Source organism: Astyanax mexicanus, chromosome 12 (assembly GCF_023375975.1).
Source record: "Astyanax mexicanus isolate ESR-SI-001 chromosome 12, AstMex3_surface, whole genome shotgun sequence".
NCBI lineage: Eukaryota > Metazoa > Chordata > Actinopteri > Characiformes > Acestrorhamphidae > Astyanax > Astyanax mexicanus.
Window position 1 is genome coordinate 46,967,205 of NC_064419.1, and position 20,334 is coordinate 46,987,538.

Here is a 20,334-nt window from a genome sequence, read left to right on the forward strand (position 1 = left end):
GACAAACCATATCACCATGATTATTAGTAAACACTTTAAAATAAGGGTATAATAAGTAATAAACATTGTTAAACGTAATGCCTAAACTAACATTGGTAAACATGACTAAATTTTAATGCTTACGAATGTCGTACATAATAAAGAATTGATATATTAGTTAAACATCTCGTTGATATTTAGTTGAGACATACGTTCATAGGTACTGTGAATTAATACACCTTTACTGTAAAGTGTTACCAAATACCAATATTACAAAAACATAACAAGAAAAATTGATTTTTTTTTTGGGCCATAAGTATATCAAAGTAGCACAGTATTAGGTTTTGCAACATTTTATCGATTTTCAAAAACACTGGACTGATTTTTAATGAATAGTTAATAGTTAAAGATTGGGCTGGACGACATACATATACTATGCAGTAGGGGTGGGCAATATTATATCGTATACAATATATCGTGACACAGAAATATCGTGATATTAAAAATCCATATTGTGATAATAGGGCTGTTCTGTCTTAAAAGTACTCTATTATTTACTGTGAAGCTTTAGGTGTATTTATTGTATAATTGTTTTAGTTTGCAGTTTATATGCATGCATTAAATATTCTGCAATATTTTTTTGCTGCATTATATTATTTTATGCTATATTAGATCAGATTAAACTCAAAAATATGATTATAATCAGATCCTGAAGCGTATGCAAACACACTCAATGTTTTTAACTGTAAACAGATGCATGCCTGTGCCACCTGGAATCCAGATGAGAATTTATGAAGATGAATTTTAAATGCTGTTAAAGCAAAAACCTCATATACACCCAGACACACTGCAACACGCAGAAAATAAATCAAATAAAATTTTTTACTAAGATAAACAGTGCTTACGGAGAAGGTCCATTCGCACAGCGAACCACACACACACACACACACACACACACGCTTTTACCAACTTTCTGATTCACAATAGTCTGGAACAATAACGCATGTTTGCTCAACTATCCGCAGGGCAAACCCTCAGTTTATCAACTCTCTACATTAGTCACTTCCCAGAGCGATTTCACAACGATGAACACGGAAGTGAAAATGATTTAGTATCCTTCAAATATACAGAGTATTAGACCTGTCGTAATCGTGATGACCTCATGAACGAGCTGGTATATAAACTGTTTAAAAAAAGTATGTCTTATTTATTTAATATATCTAACAGTTTCCATATGCCAATTCCAATTATTGAATATTCTTAACAATTAAAAGGTCAAAAACTGTAACTGCATTATTATGCTATGTAGTCATTATATCAGTTACATAAATGGCTAGTTTCCCAGACAGAGATTAAACCTACTGACTGAACAACATTCTGGATGGAGCTGAGTCTAATAAAAAATAATAATATGGTCTTAAAATGACAATATCATTTAATATCAACTGTAAAAAAGCTAATAAAAAAGGACACAGAAATGAAATTTATTCCTTCTTCTGTAAATATTCTGAATAAGGACATAACACACAATTCCCCACATAGTATGTATGTATTTTATGTATTTGTCTGTCTGTGTTTATGTAATTCTATATATCTGTCTGCCAAAGACAATTTTCCATTTAATGTAAATTTAATGGACAATAGTTGTATCTATTTGTTGTAAAAGTTGTATCTATTTATGGATCTATCTATGTATCAGACTATCTATCTAACGTAGAATGTGCAGTCTCTCACTGTCTGAGCACACTGGGTCAGTGCTATTTCCGTATTGTACACACTTCCTGTTTTTCTTTTATATTAAACATCCCCTTTCTACCGTGTATATATAAAACTAATATGTCAGGGCTGTGTATTTTCAAGAACAATATGATATTAGTATTCAAGGCTGACGATAATTCAATATGTGAAGATATATTGCAGTACCATAAGCAAGGTGACATACTGTTTAAACACTATCATATTTATAAAATCTGACTAAAAGTAAAGTTTATTTTTCATGCAGTTATATTCTGCTGCTGGAAATGAGTATCAACATTATTTCAATGCATTAGAAATTGATGAGATTAGAAATTGTTATGTTGATTCTACATACTCAGCTAATAACAAAGATTTATTTTTGCTTTAAACTTAAATTATCCAATTACAGAAAAGTAATTCTACTAAGTAGAAAAAAATTATGTTTTTAAAATGACAGTATTATTTAATTGCAATTATAAAAAAGTACTTACAACAATGACTAGCTAAGAAGAAAGGGGAAAAATGTCATTTGTTATGATTAAGGACATCACACAAGTCCCCAAAATAGTCTGTATATATATTTTTTTTAAAATATTTATTTGTTTGTCTGTCTATATTTATGTAATTTCACTAATATTCTGCCAGACTTCCAGAAAACATTTTAAAAAATAGATATTTTTTTGCTTAAACCTAAATCAAATGTATTTGAAACCTGCCATATTCTAGGTACAGAACTTGCAGCTTGTTTAGCTACAAGGTGAAGTGATTTAAGTGTCAAGTGGTGAAAGTTTATGCAAGTTAAATCTACAGGTTTGGAAGTGTGAGAATTAGGGGTCGGCAAGATTATATCATATACAATATATCGTGACACAGAAATATCATGATATTAAAAAACCATATCGTGAAAATAGGGCTGTTCTGTCTTAAAAGTAGTCTATTATTTACTGTGAAGCTTTAGGTGTATTTATTGTATAATTGTTTTAGTTTGCAGTTTATATGCATGCACTAAATATTCTGCAATATTTTTTGCTGCATTATATTATTTTATGCTATATTATTTATTTTGCCACATTATGGTTATTCTGTTATACTATTATACTATATTCCTGAAATGAATGAATTATTTTAGTTTTCCTATATCGCCAAGTATATCCTTATCGCAAAAATACCCTGAAATATCGTGATATTATTTTAGAGCCATATCACCCACCCCTAGTGAGAATATTTCAGAAACACCACAGTCCTGATGTTTGCACTGCTTGAACAATATTTAAGTGACTGTATTTTTTTATTTTAATAAAAACTTTTTACTGTACTGAAGTAGCTATAAATATTAATTCAGCACAACCAAACCAGCTAGTTAGCCAGGCAATAAAACTACCCATTAAAAAGAAGCTTAGCTTGCTTGCTAACTATCTAGCTAATGACTAAATAGAATAAATAAAACCTAGCATTTTATATCTCCATACGTTATAAACGCCACTTTTAGCAAAATAACTAGCTTCATAACTTAAATTACGATGAAAAAGAGACATTGCCAGCTAGGATAACTATCTGGAGTTTTATAGCTAGCTAAGCTAAGCTAACTAGCCTAGCCACACTGTCATAGAGGCTGCAATTTACAAGCGCGCTAGCGGCTAACGCTAGCTTTAGTCAAACTCCAAAAAACTGTCTATAAAAGTTGTCAGAGACTGATATATTACAAATTAAGCGACATAAAACACGAGGGCACGACTTGACTAAACGCTGACTTCTCCCCTTTGCTGAAAAATCATTATATAGTTTTAAAAGTTATATATACACTTCAGCAAAAACGCTAAAGCTACATAAGCTAAGCTAGCTAAGCTAAGCTAGCGTTAGCTTAGCTAAGCTAACTCAAGTAAACAAGCATTGCTGGAGCAGCTGCTTCTGCTGCTTTTATAAGGATAAAAAATGATTTTTTTTACATTTAAGCATTATTCACGCAGAGCAGACATAATTTAATATGATTAAATGTGTTGAAGTTGTAAATTGTGCTGTTTTGAAGTCTGACTGGGCATGAATTGGTTAAACACAGTAGAAAAGAAAACTGATGTCCTGCTTGAGTTGTTCTTAAGTATGCAATAAACTGTTCATTTATGATACATGTGTGTATTTATTACTCTCATATTCTTATGAAATATGAAACAGCTTCACTAAATCACACACAATGTTTTATGTCTCTCATACTTCATATATCAAACAATGTGAGTTAAAAATAGGAATATGCACTGATACCCTTCCTATACTTATTTTTAATATCAACAGATTTTTTATATCAAAGTATTTAAGCAGTATTCAAGCAGAGCAGCCAGAATTTAATATGAATAAATGTGTAAAGTTGTGAATATTGCTGTTTCTAAGTCTGATTGAGCATGAAGTGGTTAAACTTAGTCAAACCAAATAAGAAGGAAAAAGTGATGTCCTGCTCGAGTTGTTCTTAAATATGCGAAAAAAATGCAAATTTATGATAGATTTATGTGAATTTATTACTGTAATATTCTAATAATATTAAACTAGAAAATTCAATTGAAAATAGGCATTGTATGCACCAATATCCTTCCTATACTAAAGCCAGATTTCCAATGTCAGGGTACTGACATCTATAGATATAAGCAAGGATATGGCTATTCTATGTAAAATATATTTATTAGCCATATTTATAGTGTTCCATGGTAAATGCAGTGTTCTGTATCCCAAATATGATACAATAAGCTTAAAAGAACAAAATTGCCTAGTTTAGTAGCTAGTTTGCAAGCCAGCTGCACATTTGAAAACATAGCTAAAACGCACACATACAAATAGGAAAGCATAAAAACAGGAACGTATCTATAGCATTCTATTGCAGGCACTTAAATCAAACAAACCCATTGTGATGTATGTGTCACAGACCCTTTAAAAACTCTTGAAGTTCTTTAGCCAGTTGAAAGTAGAGATATACACTAATACTCTTCCTATAATAAAGCAAGATTTTCAATAGCAAGAATACTGATACCTATAGCTTCATGCTAGGATATGACTCGTATAGTTACTATATTTATAGCATATTAGTTATAATATATTATTTATAGCGTTCCATGGTGGCTAATTGCAGTGTTCTGTATCCCACATAAGATATACCAAGCTTTGTAGAATAGCATTTACTAGTTCATTAGCAAGGTAGATAGCCAACTACACATTTAAAACGTTTCAGAGAAAAAAATTATTGAAGCATGAAAAAGGGAAGTGTCTCTATTGCAGATACTTGTCTCAAAAGAAGCCATGGTGACGTATGTGTGTCACAGATCCTTTAAAAGCTGTGTCTGTTTTTCTTTACTTTAACAACTTTGTGACACATAACCTACACATAATCACTACAGGATGCTTTAATGTATTTGTATTTATTACAGAATGTAGGAGAGGTTTAGGGTTAGTGCTGGAGATAAAACTACACCAGCTTTTTATTTAAGTGTATTTACTGTTATTTGCATTTAAGTATTCAAACATTCAATGCTGTTGTCATGTATGTTTAACATTATTATTATATTTTAAATTTACAGACATGGCCCACAGTAACAAACACATATAAATTAGCTTCTTATTGAATTGAAATTGGTTTCAATATTTAAAAAATGGGTCTGGGCACTTATATGGTTAAATATACGGAGCTAGCTATATATTGGTTGTATTCAGAGACCACTTCAGTTTCTTTTTCAGTTTTGCTATTTAAAGGTATATGTTTGAGTAAAATAAACATTGTTGTTTTATTCTATAAACTACTGACAACCTTCATCCCAAATTCCAAATAACAATATTGTCATTTGGAGCATTTTTTGCAGAAAATGAGAAATGGCTGAAATTACAAAAAGATGCAGAGCTTTCAGACCTCAAATAATGCAAAGAAAACGTCCACTTTCATAAAGTTCAAAGATCAGAACTCAATATTTGGTGGAATAACCCTGTTTTTTCATGCATCTTGGCATCATGTTCTCCTCCACCAGTCTTACACACTGATTTTGGGTAACTTTATGCATTTACTCCTGGTGCAAAAATTCAAGCGGTTCAGATTGGTTTAATGGCTTGTGATCATCCGTCTTCCTCTTGAATATATTCCAGAGTTTTTTATTTTGGTATAATTAAAGATTTTGAAGTGATCTCTTACTTTTTTCCAGAGCTGTAAATTAGATACTGATGTCTATGAGAGCCTGTTAGCTTCCTAGATTAGCTAACGTTAAATAAAGGTTGTTTAACAGTTGTTTATCCATTCTCAACACAAAATCTGTAGTACAACCGAGCACTGAACGTTTATTAAACGTTCTTCGCTATCATCCAAGTGAGTTTAGAGAGAAAACAAGGCGATAAAAGCTGGTAACCCACCCATTTATAAACTGACACTAACTACGCCCTTCCCGCAGCCCACAGCTCAGATCAGCCTGCTAGTTAGCATTAGCCTGTTAGCTAGAAACTTTTTCCAAAGCACTGTCTGCACAAACAACCAGAGAAAACAAAAACCCGGCAGAGTTTAACCTCAAAACCCGCCTAGCCCGGACAGCTGGACACCAGGCTGAGGATTAGCGGCTAAAGCTGTTGGAGATAAAGCTGTATTAACGCGCAGAATCAGTATTTATTACCTGAGTCAGGGAGAGACTGGCAGCCATAATGTTTCTGTTCCCACTAGTCCATCACCCTGCGCTGCGATAGGCAATGGGGCAATATAGGGAGGCTGGAAACCCCGGTACCGGATTTACTCCATAAAGGAACGGACTGCTGCAATATGACCTCAGTCTAGCGCGCACACAGACGGCGGAGCAAAAACCTGACATGGATTTCAGGTTTTAGGAGAAGGCTGCTGTATTTACATTCTGAAAACTGTTTAGTGATCTTACGTTACTTTCTAAGATTTTATTTTACATGTATCTCTGGGAAAAATTATGAGTTTCTCTGATTTTACCAAATGAAAAACCTCTGGAATATAATTAAGAAGAAGATGGATGAGCACAAGCCATCAAGCTAAAATAAACTGATTGAATTTTTGCACCAGGAGTGGCATAAAGTTATCCAAAAGCAGTGTGTAAGACTGGTGGAGAAGAACATAATGCCAAGATGCATGAAAACTGTGATTAAAAACTACGGTTATTCCACCAAATATTGATTTCTGAACTCTTAAAAAACTTTCTTAATATAAGTGTAGCCAGCTATTGTGGGTGTGTGTGTGTGTGTGTGTGTGTATGCGTGCAGGTGCAGGGGGCGTGAACGAGTTACGTCATTAACTAGGGCGCCAGCATTAGCGAGTCAGTGTGGTCCTGCAGGCACTTATATACGCACCTATAGGGGGTCCTATTGAAGGTAGCACTGTGTGGCTAAGCTAACGCGAGTAGCAGCGTGGGCTGGAGACGATTCTCTGAGCTAGTGAATTACTCAGTGAGAACAGGAGTGCCCGAGGCTGAGCGACTGTGAGTGGCTATAAATAGCAACAGTCTGTGTTTGTGCCTGGCGACGTGATATAAGAGGTAGGCTGGCTAATTATATGATATGCTGGGGTTAAGTTACACTGTTTGTTTGTTAACTCTTGGCTAAGCTGCTTGTTAATCACTACTTATTCTGACTAACTTTTTTTTACACTCTGTTTGTTTGTTAGCTCTTGGCTAAGCTGCTTGTTAATTCCTACTTATCCTGACTAACTTTGAAGGTATTTTTGATCAGGTAGGCTTAAACTATTGCACTTTTTAAAGTTCTGTAATAGTTTGATTATTTTAGCTTTGGTTGCTACCACTATATTTAACTGCTACCACTATAGTTAACACTAGTACTCTTTCGAATAGTTATCTGGGGGCTCTAGGTAAGATGTATGTCTCCATATGCTCTGTAATAGTAGGCAAGTGTCTGCTGCATTCTAATTGTACATTATTAGAGACACTATGCTTTTGAGCTGCTTTAGCTCCATGTGCTGTCTTGTAATAGTTTGAGTGTTTTAGCTTTGGTTGCTGCTATTATATTTAACTGCTACTACTACATTTAACACTAGTACCATTTCTAGAATGGTCACTTGGGGACTTTAGGTAAGATATGTCTCTATGTTCTGAACAGAATGCAAAATGGGTTTTATATCATGTTTCAATTGCTTTTGTGTGATCTATTTCTAATAGAGGTTTAAAGCTGCTACCCTGTCCATGGGCGAAGTTAGCATTCCACCTTGAGTTAAGTGGTATGTCTCTTCTGGTAATTGAATGCAAGTTGCACTGTTTTTATGTGATGAATGTATTAATGTGTGTTTTGTGTATTTGCATAGAGAGCCACAGTTCCAGTGGTTGCCAGTTGCTGTTTTCTGCTCTTTTTTTGTATTTCTTTTTTTTATTTTTTTATTCTACCATAAATTTTGTAGCACTAAGTGTATTAACTGCTCAGGTATTTTTAAGTATTGTGGTTTTTAATGATGTGCTCTGTATAGACTCTAGCCTAGTGGTAACCACATGGTACAATTAGTCAATTTTAGCTGTGGCTATAATTGTTACTGGGACTGGGGGTTTGGAGTCAACCATATTCGGCTAAGTCCTGTTCACTAGAAGTGTGATTCTTTTTTTTTTGTACTTAGTTTATTTTATTTTTAAGTTTGCTGTGCAGTGATTAAGTAAACTTTATTCACGTGTGTTCTTTTGGTCCTATTGGATTGACTTCATATTTCTCCATACCCTGGACCCAGTGGTCATGGGTAAATTGTGATTTTCTTAAATTTTTATATATATATTTCCTCTCACCCAATAAATGAAACTGACAGTAGATTTGACTTTGGTACGGTTTTAAATAAATCATTGTATTTTGTACTACAGTCAAGTTCTTGTGTCTTATTTGAGAGTTCCCCTTACTCTAAATAAAATAAGTAATTTAAGGGGTGGCGTAGTCTGGTAACCCCTAGTTAGGGGCCGCCACATAAGTTTGCTTTCTTTGCATTTTTTAAGGTCTGAAAACTCATCTTTTTGTTACATATACCTATTTCAGAGAATTGATTTGGTCTCTTAATTGTTTTCCATAGCTGTATATATATATATATATATATATATATATATATATATATATATATATATATATATATATATATATATATATATATATATATATATATATATATATACATATACATACATATATATACATATATATATACATACATACATAAATTATACCTAAGCATATTTCTAAATACAGGATGATCTCAATTCAACAAAATGATACAGTTTTTGTCACTTAAAAGTTTTTCATCTCTAAAAAAAAGATGTAGGATACTGGATAGAAAAATAATACAAATTTGATTTAAGAAAAAAATAATAAAAAAAAGTAAACTATATATATAATATAGGAAAATGTTTAAAATAATGAAAAAGATGCCATCTGCCATTCTTTTTGAACACAAATGTATAACCTGCAAGCTAAAATATGCACTGATGAATTTTGTACTATTTCCAATTAAAGCTGATGTCTGTAAGTTTTGATCTACTGAGCTCTGAGTTTCCTCTTCTGAAGTCTTCAATGCTCCACCAGCCGCTTGCGTTCAGTAAAACTGAGCCGGATCCTCTTTTAGAGGCTGTACGTGTGACGTAAGTATGTAAAGACGTGTAACGTGGCCAAAAGAAGAACTCACGCGAAAAGCGACCCAACACCCCAGTTTTTAGAATTAATATATGAATATGGCTTAGCAGGGATATAGGGATAAAATACAAAATATTTTATCCCTATACTTCTCCACTCAGAAATGCTTCTGCTTTCAGTTTAGAAACAAAATAATACGGACTGCCACTTTAACGTAGACTAAACTTTTATAACAATGTATTGCTTTATTGTACAGTATCCTAACTATGGTTCAACTAATATGTCTGTGTGTATCTAGAAATAACCCCAGCCCATCCCAGGTTTGGGATAATGGAGAAAAAGCTTGATCCTTGTATAGTCTATAAGAAATGACCATTCTTTATCGCTTAATCCTTCTGCATACACACACCTGTAAATACCTGCAGGGTGTAAATACCTGTATGTGTGCATATTTTAGAATGTGGTAATGAATGTGAATGTACTGTAACAGAGTTTATAGTTCACACAGGAACCTGCCAGTGCGGAACACTGAAATATGGACTTCACCATAATATATATTTTAGGTCACAAATGCATGAAAAAGCAATGTTTAAACTTCCACAGATGCATATTTTTGAGCTAAGATGCTTGTGCTCTAGTGCAACATCTACTGGCAGAAATCATATAGTGCTCCCTTAAAAAGCCACTTTTTACCTCAAAATCTCTAAAAACCAATAAGCTATTTGGTGCTCCTTCAGTGCATACATTATCTAGCATCCCATAAGATTTTTTTGGTAAACTAGAGCCCAACAATAATAACTCACAAATGGAGATAGACAGTAAATAATAATATTTTTATGTCTGTTATTACACAAAAGGTCTAATTTTATTTTATTGGAAATATGACATTTTGTGGTAGCCCTGAAGCACAACAATGGATTAACACGTCCAGTTAGTCTAGTTTCTAGTCTAGTACCTCAACTTCAGCATTAACTCACTAAATTAAAAGAGTATCAGACTCCAACAGCATAAACAGTGTTGTTTAATTTAGTGTGTATTTGTGCATATAGTAAAAAAGTGGATGTGAGGGGGAGACTGCTTTTTTAACAATTTAAAGGCTTAAATGCTCTCAAAACAGGATCATTTTGATAAGAACCTAGAGCTGCATATCACAATATTTTGTTGTATTGTGATATATATATATATATATATATATATATATATATATATATATATATATATATATATATGTTACATATGTTATATAATGTTAGATATACAGAATACAGACATTTTACTAGTTTTCTTCAGAGGTCCATGATCCATTATGTCATGTCATAATCATAGTACACTCTCACAAGTGAGAATATTCCTTTCATACTAAACAAGCAAAAAAAAAAAAAAAGCCTGACCCTTTTCATTTTATTTGATCTTTGAAATCGAACATCCTGGGATTTGACTATTGCACATGGGCATATTGCAATGATGATGATAAAACAATATATGAGTGAAAGTCATAAATTATGTAGATGTATAACACACAGAGTGATTTATTTTTATTGATTATTTATTTTATTGTTGATGATTATGACTCAGTGTCTCAGAAAATTAAAATATTATATAAGACCAATTGGTACTTTTGGCAGTGTGCCAAGTCCTGCTGGAAAACGAAATCCGCATCTCTATAAAAGTTGTTATCGGCAGATGGAATCTGTAAGATATGAAGCGCTGTAAGATTTTGTGGGAAAACAAAACTGCACTGACTTTAGACTTGATAATAAAACACAGTGGATCAACACCAGCAGATGACAGACATGGCTCTCCAAACCATCACTGATCATCAGTACATTTCACATTTCATTTATAGATCAAGAGAGCAGAGTCTGGAGGAAGAGTGGAGAGACACACAGTCCAAACTGCTCGAGGTCTAGTGTGAAGTTATACAGCAAACTTTTTTTGGAGATGCAGACTTCATTTTCCAGCAGGACTTGGCACACTGCCCACACTGCTAAAAGTACCAATTGGTCTTATATAATATTCAAATTCAAATTCCTGAGATACTGACTTTTGGGTTTTCATTGGCTGTAAGTGATAAATCAACAATCAACAATAAATGAAATACATGCTTAAAATAGATCACTCTGTGTGTTTAATACATCTATATAACATATGATTTTTTGGAGATGCTCACTAGTATTGTGCAGCCCTATAAGAATCCTTTGCTCATAGGAAGTAAAACAGATGTGATGTATTTGTTTGTGTGTGAATTTATGCAGGAAAGTAAAAGGAGTTCTCATCTGGTCACACTGGACACGCATTTTAATAACAAGTGTAAACAGAATCCTGTCAAAGTAGATCCAGATACGATCCAGATTTGATCCAGAACTAAAACGCATGTTAATGGCAGGTGTGAACAGGCCCTTCCTTATAGATTAATTCATTTTAACACTACGTTCCTGAAACAAAAAAACGAACACTGGGGGATCTGGGACATGCTTAGTGTTAAGGAGATGAAGCTGGATGAACAGTTAAGTTATAAATACGCTTTCAGTAACAGAACAAAACACTTGAGTCAGATGTCTGATCTACGTGACAGCAGGAATGTCCAGCATAGTCCAGTTCTCTGCCATCTTCTCCACCGTAACCGGAGACAAGGCATCTCATCACGAGCTCCTCTCTAAAGTCTACAGCTCATCCTTAAATTTAGAGTCTGTTTCTTCTTCCTCTTCCTCCTCTTCTTCCTCCTCCTCCTCCTCCTCTTCTTCTTCTTCCTCCTTGTCTTCTTCCTCCTCCTCTTCCTCTTCATCCTTTGCCTCCTCCTTTCGTTTCTGGTCCTCTTCTTCACGTTTCTTTCTCTCCTCCTCCTCTTGACTATCCTTCATCTTTTTTTCAGCATCCTGTTTAAACAGAACAGAGCAATGTTGAACCAGGGACCAGTCAATTTAATAAAAAAATATATATATATATTAATCAGCACTGAAGAACTGGAATTTGAACTGTGTGTGTTTGCAAATTCTATACATGGTGTTATCTAGTTAATCTAGTTTAAAAATGATTTTTTTATATATATAAATTTGCAGATTTTTCATTTGAATAGCCAGAGACTGTGATAATATTAAGGTGTTTTAATTCTTGCTAGAAGGTTAATCAAATGCATTTAATTAATTGAATTATTTGAATTAATTTAATGTTTTTATGCAATTTGTAAAATGGGATAATAAAAACTGTATATCTTTACATATAGAAGCTGCCAGATGGAATCTCAGTAGATGAACAATTCCTTAAAAGAAAGACAAGATTATATTATGTTATATTTGCACTGTGTTTAATATAAAAACTGTATGTAAGGTTGCAAAATCATAAAATCACTCATATATTTAAAGAATAATAAGATTTCTTTTCTAATATTGCCCAGCCCTGTTTTTAATGTGTTTTATTTCTTGCTTACTGACTTTTTCAGTTTCATCATTTATGTCTACAGTAGTTTTTATAGTTTTATTTTTATTTTTTTTGTACATCACCTTAGTCAGTTCAAGTTGTTTCACAGAGTGCTTCATAAACAAATTTTACTTAATAATAATTCACTGGGTTTCTGTATTATATGTTAAATGTTTTGCTGATTCTCTGTCCTGAAATCACATTACTGTAAAGCTGCACTGCAGAAACATAAGTTGTCAAAAGCTCTATACAAATAAATTTCACTCACTAGGTAACAAATCCCAACTTATACAAGTGATCAAGTTTCCAATTAGTCTCCTTCATTTACAAGTTATATACAGCACTTCATGTCAGCCAGTGTATGCCTCATACATTTGTTTAACCTGCAGTCCTTATCAGGACTATCAGGAATCAGGCACAGCTCAGAATTTACCTTTGTTGCTCCCCAGGTCTCGTTTCCAATCTCCTCTGCCAGTTTCGGGTCGTTGGTGATGAGGAAGTTGTCGAAGATGGTGCCAGACTTCACCTAGTCCAAAACAGAGTAAAGTAAAATTAGTTGCTACTCGTTTCTAACAGCAAAAAAGAAAAAGACAAAAAAATGGGAAGCGTAGTTTGGGAGGGGCACTGTGTGATGTATGGGTTTAGAGGCAGGGCAGGTGAGACAGAAACTAACTGACTGAGCTGCAGCAGCAGCAGCAGCAGTGTGACTCTGACAGCGGCGAGACGCAGATGATTAGACACGCAACTATAGGTTTACATAGGATCTCCGGTGGATTTGGTGTTTTACAGAGACTCTAAGAATAGGCCAGAGGCTGAACTGCACTTAGCAAGGCATTATTACACATGTAGTAAAGTAACATAAATTAACATGTTGCAAAAACTGTTATCAGTGTAAAAATGTCTATTTTAAACCATTTCTAACTGTTGTTTGTCTCGCTGCCTTAGCCACAGTGCTGTCAGCCAATCAGAGGAGATATGTTTGCATGTATGAATATTCATGAGCAAGAGCCGAAATCCTATCGTCCCCTCCGCCTCCCCACTCCTTCACCGGAATAAAGCATTGTTATATTGGAGATATATATATAAAAACAGAGATAATCAACAGCCATACCTGCCACAGATCCAGTCCAATCACACCAATACTGGAGTACGCGTAGATCTCAGGATCAGCGGTGTATTCAGGGTTATCAATCTCAGGATGAACCCATTTCCCCTTATAGCCTGGATTATCAATCTGCTTCGGCTTCCACTCACCCTAAAAATATAGTAAAACACAGCAGGACATTATAAACATATACAGCTCTGGAATTAAATAAGAGACCTTTTCAGTTTCTGAAAGCTTCTGTGTACCTTGTACTCAGGGTTAGAGACCATGGGAGGCTCCCACTCTCCATCCATCTCATCGTCCCAGTCATCAGGCTTTTTGGCATCAGGATCAGGGATGTTCTCAGCCTTCTCCCAGTCCTTCAAAAGAGAAACAGGAGTTCTATTAAAAAACTAATTAATTTCTAGCAAAGAACATTAAAAAAGTATTTTCTACAAGAAAATCCCAAAGTTAAACAGTCAAGCCAGTGCAAAATTCAAGGTGATAGTAGATATATTTTGGCCAAATGACTTTTGGTATCCCTATAACATGGGACTACATAAAAACATTGATATAGTTTAAAATAAACTGCTTTAATCCACACAAAACAAACAGTAGGCCTGTCTTGATAATGAAATGATGGACTTATCGTACAATAAATGCACATGACCGCTATAATATGTGATAATGGTGATATGTTGTCTGTTGTGTTTATTTGCATGTTTGTTCACATATATAACAGTGAAGAGTATTTTATCCAGTCATGCTAAATGACCAATGCTTCAATATAGAGGTGGGCCTCTTCAGGTACCTTATAATTGGATTCAATTACGATTTAGAAATCTGTGATTAATGATTATTAAACAATTTTAAAAATGATTATCAAGCATTTTAATGCATCTTTTCCTATACCAGGAGCCAGGAGCCACCAAGCCATGGGTCATACAGGACTTATTTTCCCTCAATGTGTGACGACTTGGTACTTTTAAAGTAAATTGCCTGTAATGATCCATAATAAATCCTGCTATTTAATAGGCCCATTTGACACTATTTCCCCTTGCTTAATACAAACATTTAGGATCAAGTAATCAGCACAGAGATGCTGTTTTGACAGTTTGGAGGAAAATAAAGGAGGAAAGGACCAGATAGCTCCATAGGTAGCTTGCTTAATTCCTGTTTTTGCTAACTGGGCATAAATCAGCGTCGAGCAACCGCATGAGCAGCACAATCCCGACAACATGAGGGAACATTATTAGGATGTTAAAATGGGTAGCTACATTGTTGGCAGGTCCAAATCAAATTTTGGTATTTGTGAATTGATTCAGAATTGTCCGTGTCCGAATTGAGTTGCATCTAAGAACTGAACATTTCCCAATAAATGTGATTCCATACACACAGTGTGGACTGCAGTAGGTGAAGTAGATTGGTTTGTTATGCTATTCTACAGTCATTATATCAGTGATATGAAATAGTCTTAAAATGACAGTGTTATCGTTTATCACAATCACGTTATGACCTAAGGCCTAAAAAACATTATTGTAAAACATAAAAAAGCCCTCTGACAATAAAGAGGCACCTTGATAAGCACCCTAAACATCATTTTGTTGATAATATTCTTCATATATGTATGTATTCCAGAAGCAGTTCAATTTAATCAACAACGATGCCATATGTCTCTAAACTACCCTCAGAGACCCACCTCAGGCTTCTGGTCCTCAGGGTCATCGATCTTCTCCCTCTCATCCCAGTCCTCAGGCTTCTTAGCGTTGGGGTCTTTGATCTTCTTTGGGGGCAGGAAGTCCCAGTCGTCCTCCAGAGAGCCAGACTCCACCTTCTTGTTGTCGATCTTCACCTCGTACGTGTTGTCCGGATTTACAATCAGCGTGTACAAGTGAGTGTGTTCATCATCCTAGAAAACAGCACAATGTAAGAGGAAGTGATTAAAATGTAAGTTAGTAAAAATAAAAAAAAATCTAAATACAGTTAATTAGGATAAAAAAAAAAACAATATAAAAAAATTGGACTTATATAAGAATCAGAAAAATAAAAGATTTAGTTGTTCTTGTTAAATATGAGCTAACTGGCAAAAATTATGGAATCACAACTTCTGGAAGAAGTTCTTTCAATTGTATAATATTGTAGATAACAATAAATAAATAAATAAATAAAATCACACAGTCATGCCATAAAACTATCCTTCTTGAAATTCCAGCCTTCTGGCATTAAGACAAAAAAAGGAAAAAAGAAAGAAATATAGTCCTTGTAGTCAGTCACAATTGTGCATGGAATATCTCTAATTTCTAAAAAGTTCTAATTCTTTATTTTTCCAGTGTGTACTTCCAAGAATTGACAATTTTTTGTTATCACAATTGTTTTTTTTTATACCTTCAACATCTTAAACAAGTTCTAAAAACAAACATACATGCATCAGATTAAATCTTCTAATCAGTCTTCAGCTCTATCTCACACCCTGTGCAAGGCGCGTCACAACGCTCATTGCTAATTGCTATCTTATGCCCCACCAACAGTCTATTTTCACACCTTCCACCTGCATCGTTTAAGTAGCAATTGTGCTTGTGAATATATCGACACTGATGGGTGTAGTAGCCTGGAAATTATGTGTGTTCAGGCACATTTATGGTGTATTGCTATATATATCTTGGTCATGGAAAACATAGGTGCTCCACTGACTGAATACAACCCAGGCAGTCAACAGTCAGACGACCATTACTATCTTGGCTACGCAGTTACATCACACATACGCAACACACATAAAACCTTTTTACTTAATCTAAAAACAAATTCATGACTGACTACAACAATTACATTTGATTAGGTGATATTAAGCTCTGAGTCTGGCTTTACCTTGCACCTGATATCTTTGTTGATCAAGTGATTCTTGCCCTTGTAATTGAAGATGACGTGAACTTTCTTGGTGCCGGGGCCACAGATATCAGGACCTAAAAACAATCACACAATACTTTAATACTTTAAGCGTCCACAGTAATGAACTACCTACGTAATGCTTATAAACTCTATATGCTACACCTGAAGCGCTCACCAAACATGATGTTGTATATGGAATCTCCATGCATGTCTTCCTGTTTGAGGTCTGAAGGGAAGAGCTTGATGTATCCTCCTCCACAGTCGATGCTCTGCTCATGTTTGACTGTAAACTGCAAAACTAGTGTCTGATCTTTGTTGCTGAAGTCTTTGAAGCGGGAGGAGATGGAGTAGAAGTGAGCGTCCTGGCTGGTCTGGAGACCTGTGTAACACCGCAAATCACAATAATCAGCAAATATATTAAAAAAACATTAAAACCTTTATTCTGATATTCAAATGTTTCTAATGATCTAGTGCATTTACAGCACAAATTGTTATCGGCTAGTTGAAAAATATATCTATTATCTAATTATGTAAAAGTACAGCCTAAAAGGACATACAGTGACAATCCGATTGGGTAATCAGATAAAGGGAAAATTCTGGGTTTTACATAAATCAAGACAATTTTGGTCCAATCAAATACATTTTCTCTGTCCGGATCTACTGAACCACTGAACACTTTTTAGATGGTTTGCATGAACATGAGAAGCTCAACACTAAAAGCTGAGGGAAGAATAAATCATAAATCTTACCTTTGTCCTTTTCGGCATCACCATAAAATTTCCCAGCAGTCAGCACAAACTTCCCATAGTCCGATTTGTGTTCTGATTCCACCCATCTGGTCTTCCAGGCATCTTCAGCAAGAGAGAAAAAACATCATCCATTACTTTACAACAGAAACCTGCTCAGCACAGGAGCGAGATGATTTTACCAAAGAACAAAACCATGGATACAAATATAACAAATACAAATATAACTTATGTACCGGTTTCTACTAGTAGACACTCTCATTAGATTATGATTATTTCATATTCATATTACCAGGACTACATATATCAGCATTGATTTACATGGTATTTCACAATTTCCACATATCTACAGTGTACTTATAACTAGAAAAACTGTAGTTGTAGATATCAAAAATATAATTATTACTAGAAAAAAACTGAATCATAAGCACCTATGATGTCCTGCATTAGCATTTCTACAAGTTAAAATTAAGCTTATGAATATGATGACCTGGACTTTATACTAGAGGCATACTAGTCACCTGCTGCAAGCCTGCTGCCCCCAAGGCCTGGAGCTACCAAACAAGAAGCCACCAAGGCAGGAGCCAGGAGCCACCAAGGCAGAAGCCACTAAGGCAGGAGGCAGGAGCCACCAAGGCAGGAGCCACCAAGGCAGGAGCCAGGAGTCACCAAGGCAGGAGTCACCAAGACAGGAGCCACTAAGGCAGGAGCCAAGAGTCACCAAGGCAGGAGCCACCAAGGCAGGTGCAAGGAGCAACGAAGGCAGGAGCCACCAAGGCAGGAGCCACCAAGGCAGGAGCCAGGAGTCACCAAGGCAGGAGCCACTAAGGCAGGAGCCAAGAGTCACCAAGGCAGGAGCCACCAAGGCAGGTGCAAGGAGCAACAAAGGCAGGAGCCACCAAGGCAGGAGCCAGGAGCCACCAAGGCAGGAGCCACCAAGGCAGGAGCCAGGAGTCACCAAGGCAGGAGCCACCAAGGCAGGAGCCACCAAGGCAGGAGCCAGGAGCCACCAAAGCAGGAAGACAGGAGCCACCAAGGCAAAAAACAGGAGTCACAAAGCCTTCAAGCCAGCAGCCACAGCAACCACCAAGTCAGGAGCCACTAATCCTGCAAGCCAGCAGCCACAGCAGCCACCAAGCCACCAACCACCAAGCCAGCAGCCACCAAGCCTTCAAGCCAGGAGCCACCAAGGCAGGTGCAAGGAGCAACGAAGGCAGGAGCCACCAAGGCAGGAGCCACCAAGGCAGGAGCCAGGAGTCACCAAGGCAGGAGCCACTAAGGCAGGAGCCAAGAGTCACCAAGGCAGGAGCCACCAAGGCAGGTGCAAGGAGCAACAAAGGCAGGAGCCACCAAGGCAGGAGCCAGGAGCCACCAAGGCAGGAGCCACCAAGGCAGGAGCCAGGAGTCACCAAGGCAGGAGCCACCAAGGCAGGAGCCAGGAGTCACCAAGGCAGGAAGACAGGAGCCACCAAGGCAAAAAACAGGAGTCACAAAGCCTTCAAGCCAGCAGCCACAGCAACCACCAAGTCAGGAGCCACTAATCCTGCAAGCCAGCAGCCACAGCAGCCACCAAGCCACCAAGCACCAAGCCAGCAGCCACCAAGCCTTCAAGCCAGGAGCCACAGCAACCACCAAGTCAGGAGCCACTAATCCTGCAAGCCAGCAGCCACAGCAGCCACCAAGCCACCAACCACCAAGCCAGCAGCCACCAAGCCTTCAAGCAAGAAGTCACCAAGCCTTCAAGCCAGCAGCCACCAAGCCAGCAGATGCCAGCTGAAGCTCTCATCTCCCCTTCCATCAATGGCCAAGAGGCCATCAACCTTCCATTAATCACCAAGCCACCAGCCACTCACTAGCTTTAGCTAGCCTAGCTCACTGGCTAACTAGCCAGTGGTACCAAATGCTGGATGCCAATTCCATACAAATCCCCCACAAAACTAAAGCGCAAGAGCATCACACGCTAATATAATGAATATATGCTATATAACATAAAATATAAATTAATAATCAGTGTAATTACCCCCGTCTTCAAACTGCTCTCGCAGATAAACAGCAGGCTCTGCTGCAGTGGAGAAGGCGGCTGATACACACAGAGCCAGCAGAAACAGCGCTGTCATATTTGCTAAATATTAATATATAAATATTATGTAATCAGCAGCTGCAGAACCAGCAAATAAATCAGTATATCAGCCTGTAAATAATAATAATAATAACACCGTTATCTCGCCATCTAACACATGCAGTAATAAAGCCGGCGGGTTCTGCTCAGCATGCTCCAGCATCAATCTCCACTTCTATCATTCGCAAAGCTGCTCCTCTCGCATCACAACAGATGGCCTGCGCTCATTGGTCGAGGCCCTGAGAGCGAGGCGCTGATTGGACGGTGCAGACTGACGACTCTGACCAATCACATTATTCTGTGTAAAATCAAGCTCGACTCGCTTTGGCCAATGCAGGCTGACCACGCGTTTAACATGCTGAAAAAAACAGATACGATATACAACACATACAATATACAGCTTTTAAACACAGTTTAAAGATTGATTTAATACTTTTAGTTCGCATTATTTTACATGTTTTAACCCACTATAACATGGTGTTGCACTCAGGTAGCAAACCATTTTATTATTAATTATTATAATTATTATAAATCATGTATTTTTGTCACAAAATGGTATAAAACATCACATTTAGCTTTGTGTTTAATTTATAAATCACTGCAGTCATTTACTAAAAAAAAGAAAAAAGTTCAAAAGTTATTTTTATTTCTCATTAATGTACACTCTGCACCCCATCTTTACAAAAAACAGAAATGTAAAAAATAAAAAATCAAATTTATTAAAATAGAAACACTGAAATATCACATAAGCATACATATTTTGCAGATTTATAATTAAAACCACT

At 36.1% G+C, this 20,334-nt stretch overlaps 2 protein-coding genes and 1 long non-coding RNA gene across 5 annotated transcripts in view; 1 reads left to right on the top strand and 2 right to left on the bottom strand.

The window, feature by feature from the left end:
• Positions 1–6,440, bottom strand: part of eps15 (epidermal growth factor receptor pathway substrate 15) — a 67,825-nt gene extending 61,385 nt beyond the window's left edge. For all 3 annotated transcript variants that reach the window (XM_022671007.2, XM_022671008.2, XM_022671006.2), the window contains exon 1: positions 6,345–6,440. In XM_022671007.2, coding sequence (XP_022526728.2) covers positions 6,345–6,371 — 27 coding nt within the window. In that variant the 5' untranslated portion in view covers positions 6,372–6,440. The remainder of the gene's footprint in view (positions 1–6,344) is intronic.
• A 478-nt stretch (positions 6,441–6,918) lies between these two features.
• On the top strand, positions 6,919–8,539 carry LOC125806144 (uncharacterized). Its single transcript, XR_007441441.1, has 2 exons — positions 6,919–7,918; positions 8,003–8,539. It is a non-coding gene; the product is annotated as an uncharacterized LOC125806144 (long non-coding RNA).
• A 3,038-nt stretch (positions 8,540–11,577) lies between these two features.
• calr (calreticulin) lies at positions 11,578–19,735 on the bottom strand. Its single transcript, XM_007231670.4, has 9 exons — positions 19,451–19,735; positions 17,434–17,535; positions 16,860–17,063; positions 16,664–16,758; positions 15,498–15,707; positions 14,065–14,178; positions 13,826–13,969; positions 13,148–13,240; positions 11,578–12,173 (listed from the first exon to the last, which is right to left on the bottom strand). Exons 1-9 carry the CDS (start codon positions 19,545–19,547, stop codon positions 11,961–11,963), a joined length of 1,272 nt encoding a protein of 423 aa, XP_007231732.2. The 5' UTR covers positions 19,548–19,735; the 3' UTR covers positions 11,578–11,960.
• Positions 19,736–20,334: the final 599 nt, after the last annotated feature.

What these genes read in the sequence shown, in the direction of transcription:
- calr (XM_007231670.4), bottom strand. Translation starts at nt 19,547, where the DNA reads ATGACAGCGCTGTTTCTGCTGGCTCTGTGTGTATCAGCCGCCTTCTCC. An exon ending in TTGGACTGGATCTGTGGCAG is followed by an intron (nt 13,241 to 13,825) that starts GTATGGCTGTTG and finishes GTTTTGGACTAG; the next exon opens with GTGAAGTCTGGCACCATCTT. An exon ending in AGACCTGGGGAGCAACAAAG is followed by an intron (nt 12,174 to 13,147) that starts GTAAATTCTGAG and finishes CTGTTTAAACAG; the next exon opens with GATGCTGAAAAAAAGATGAA.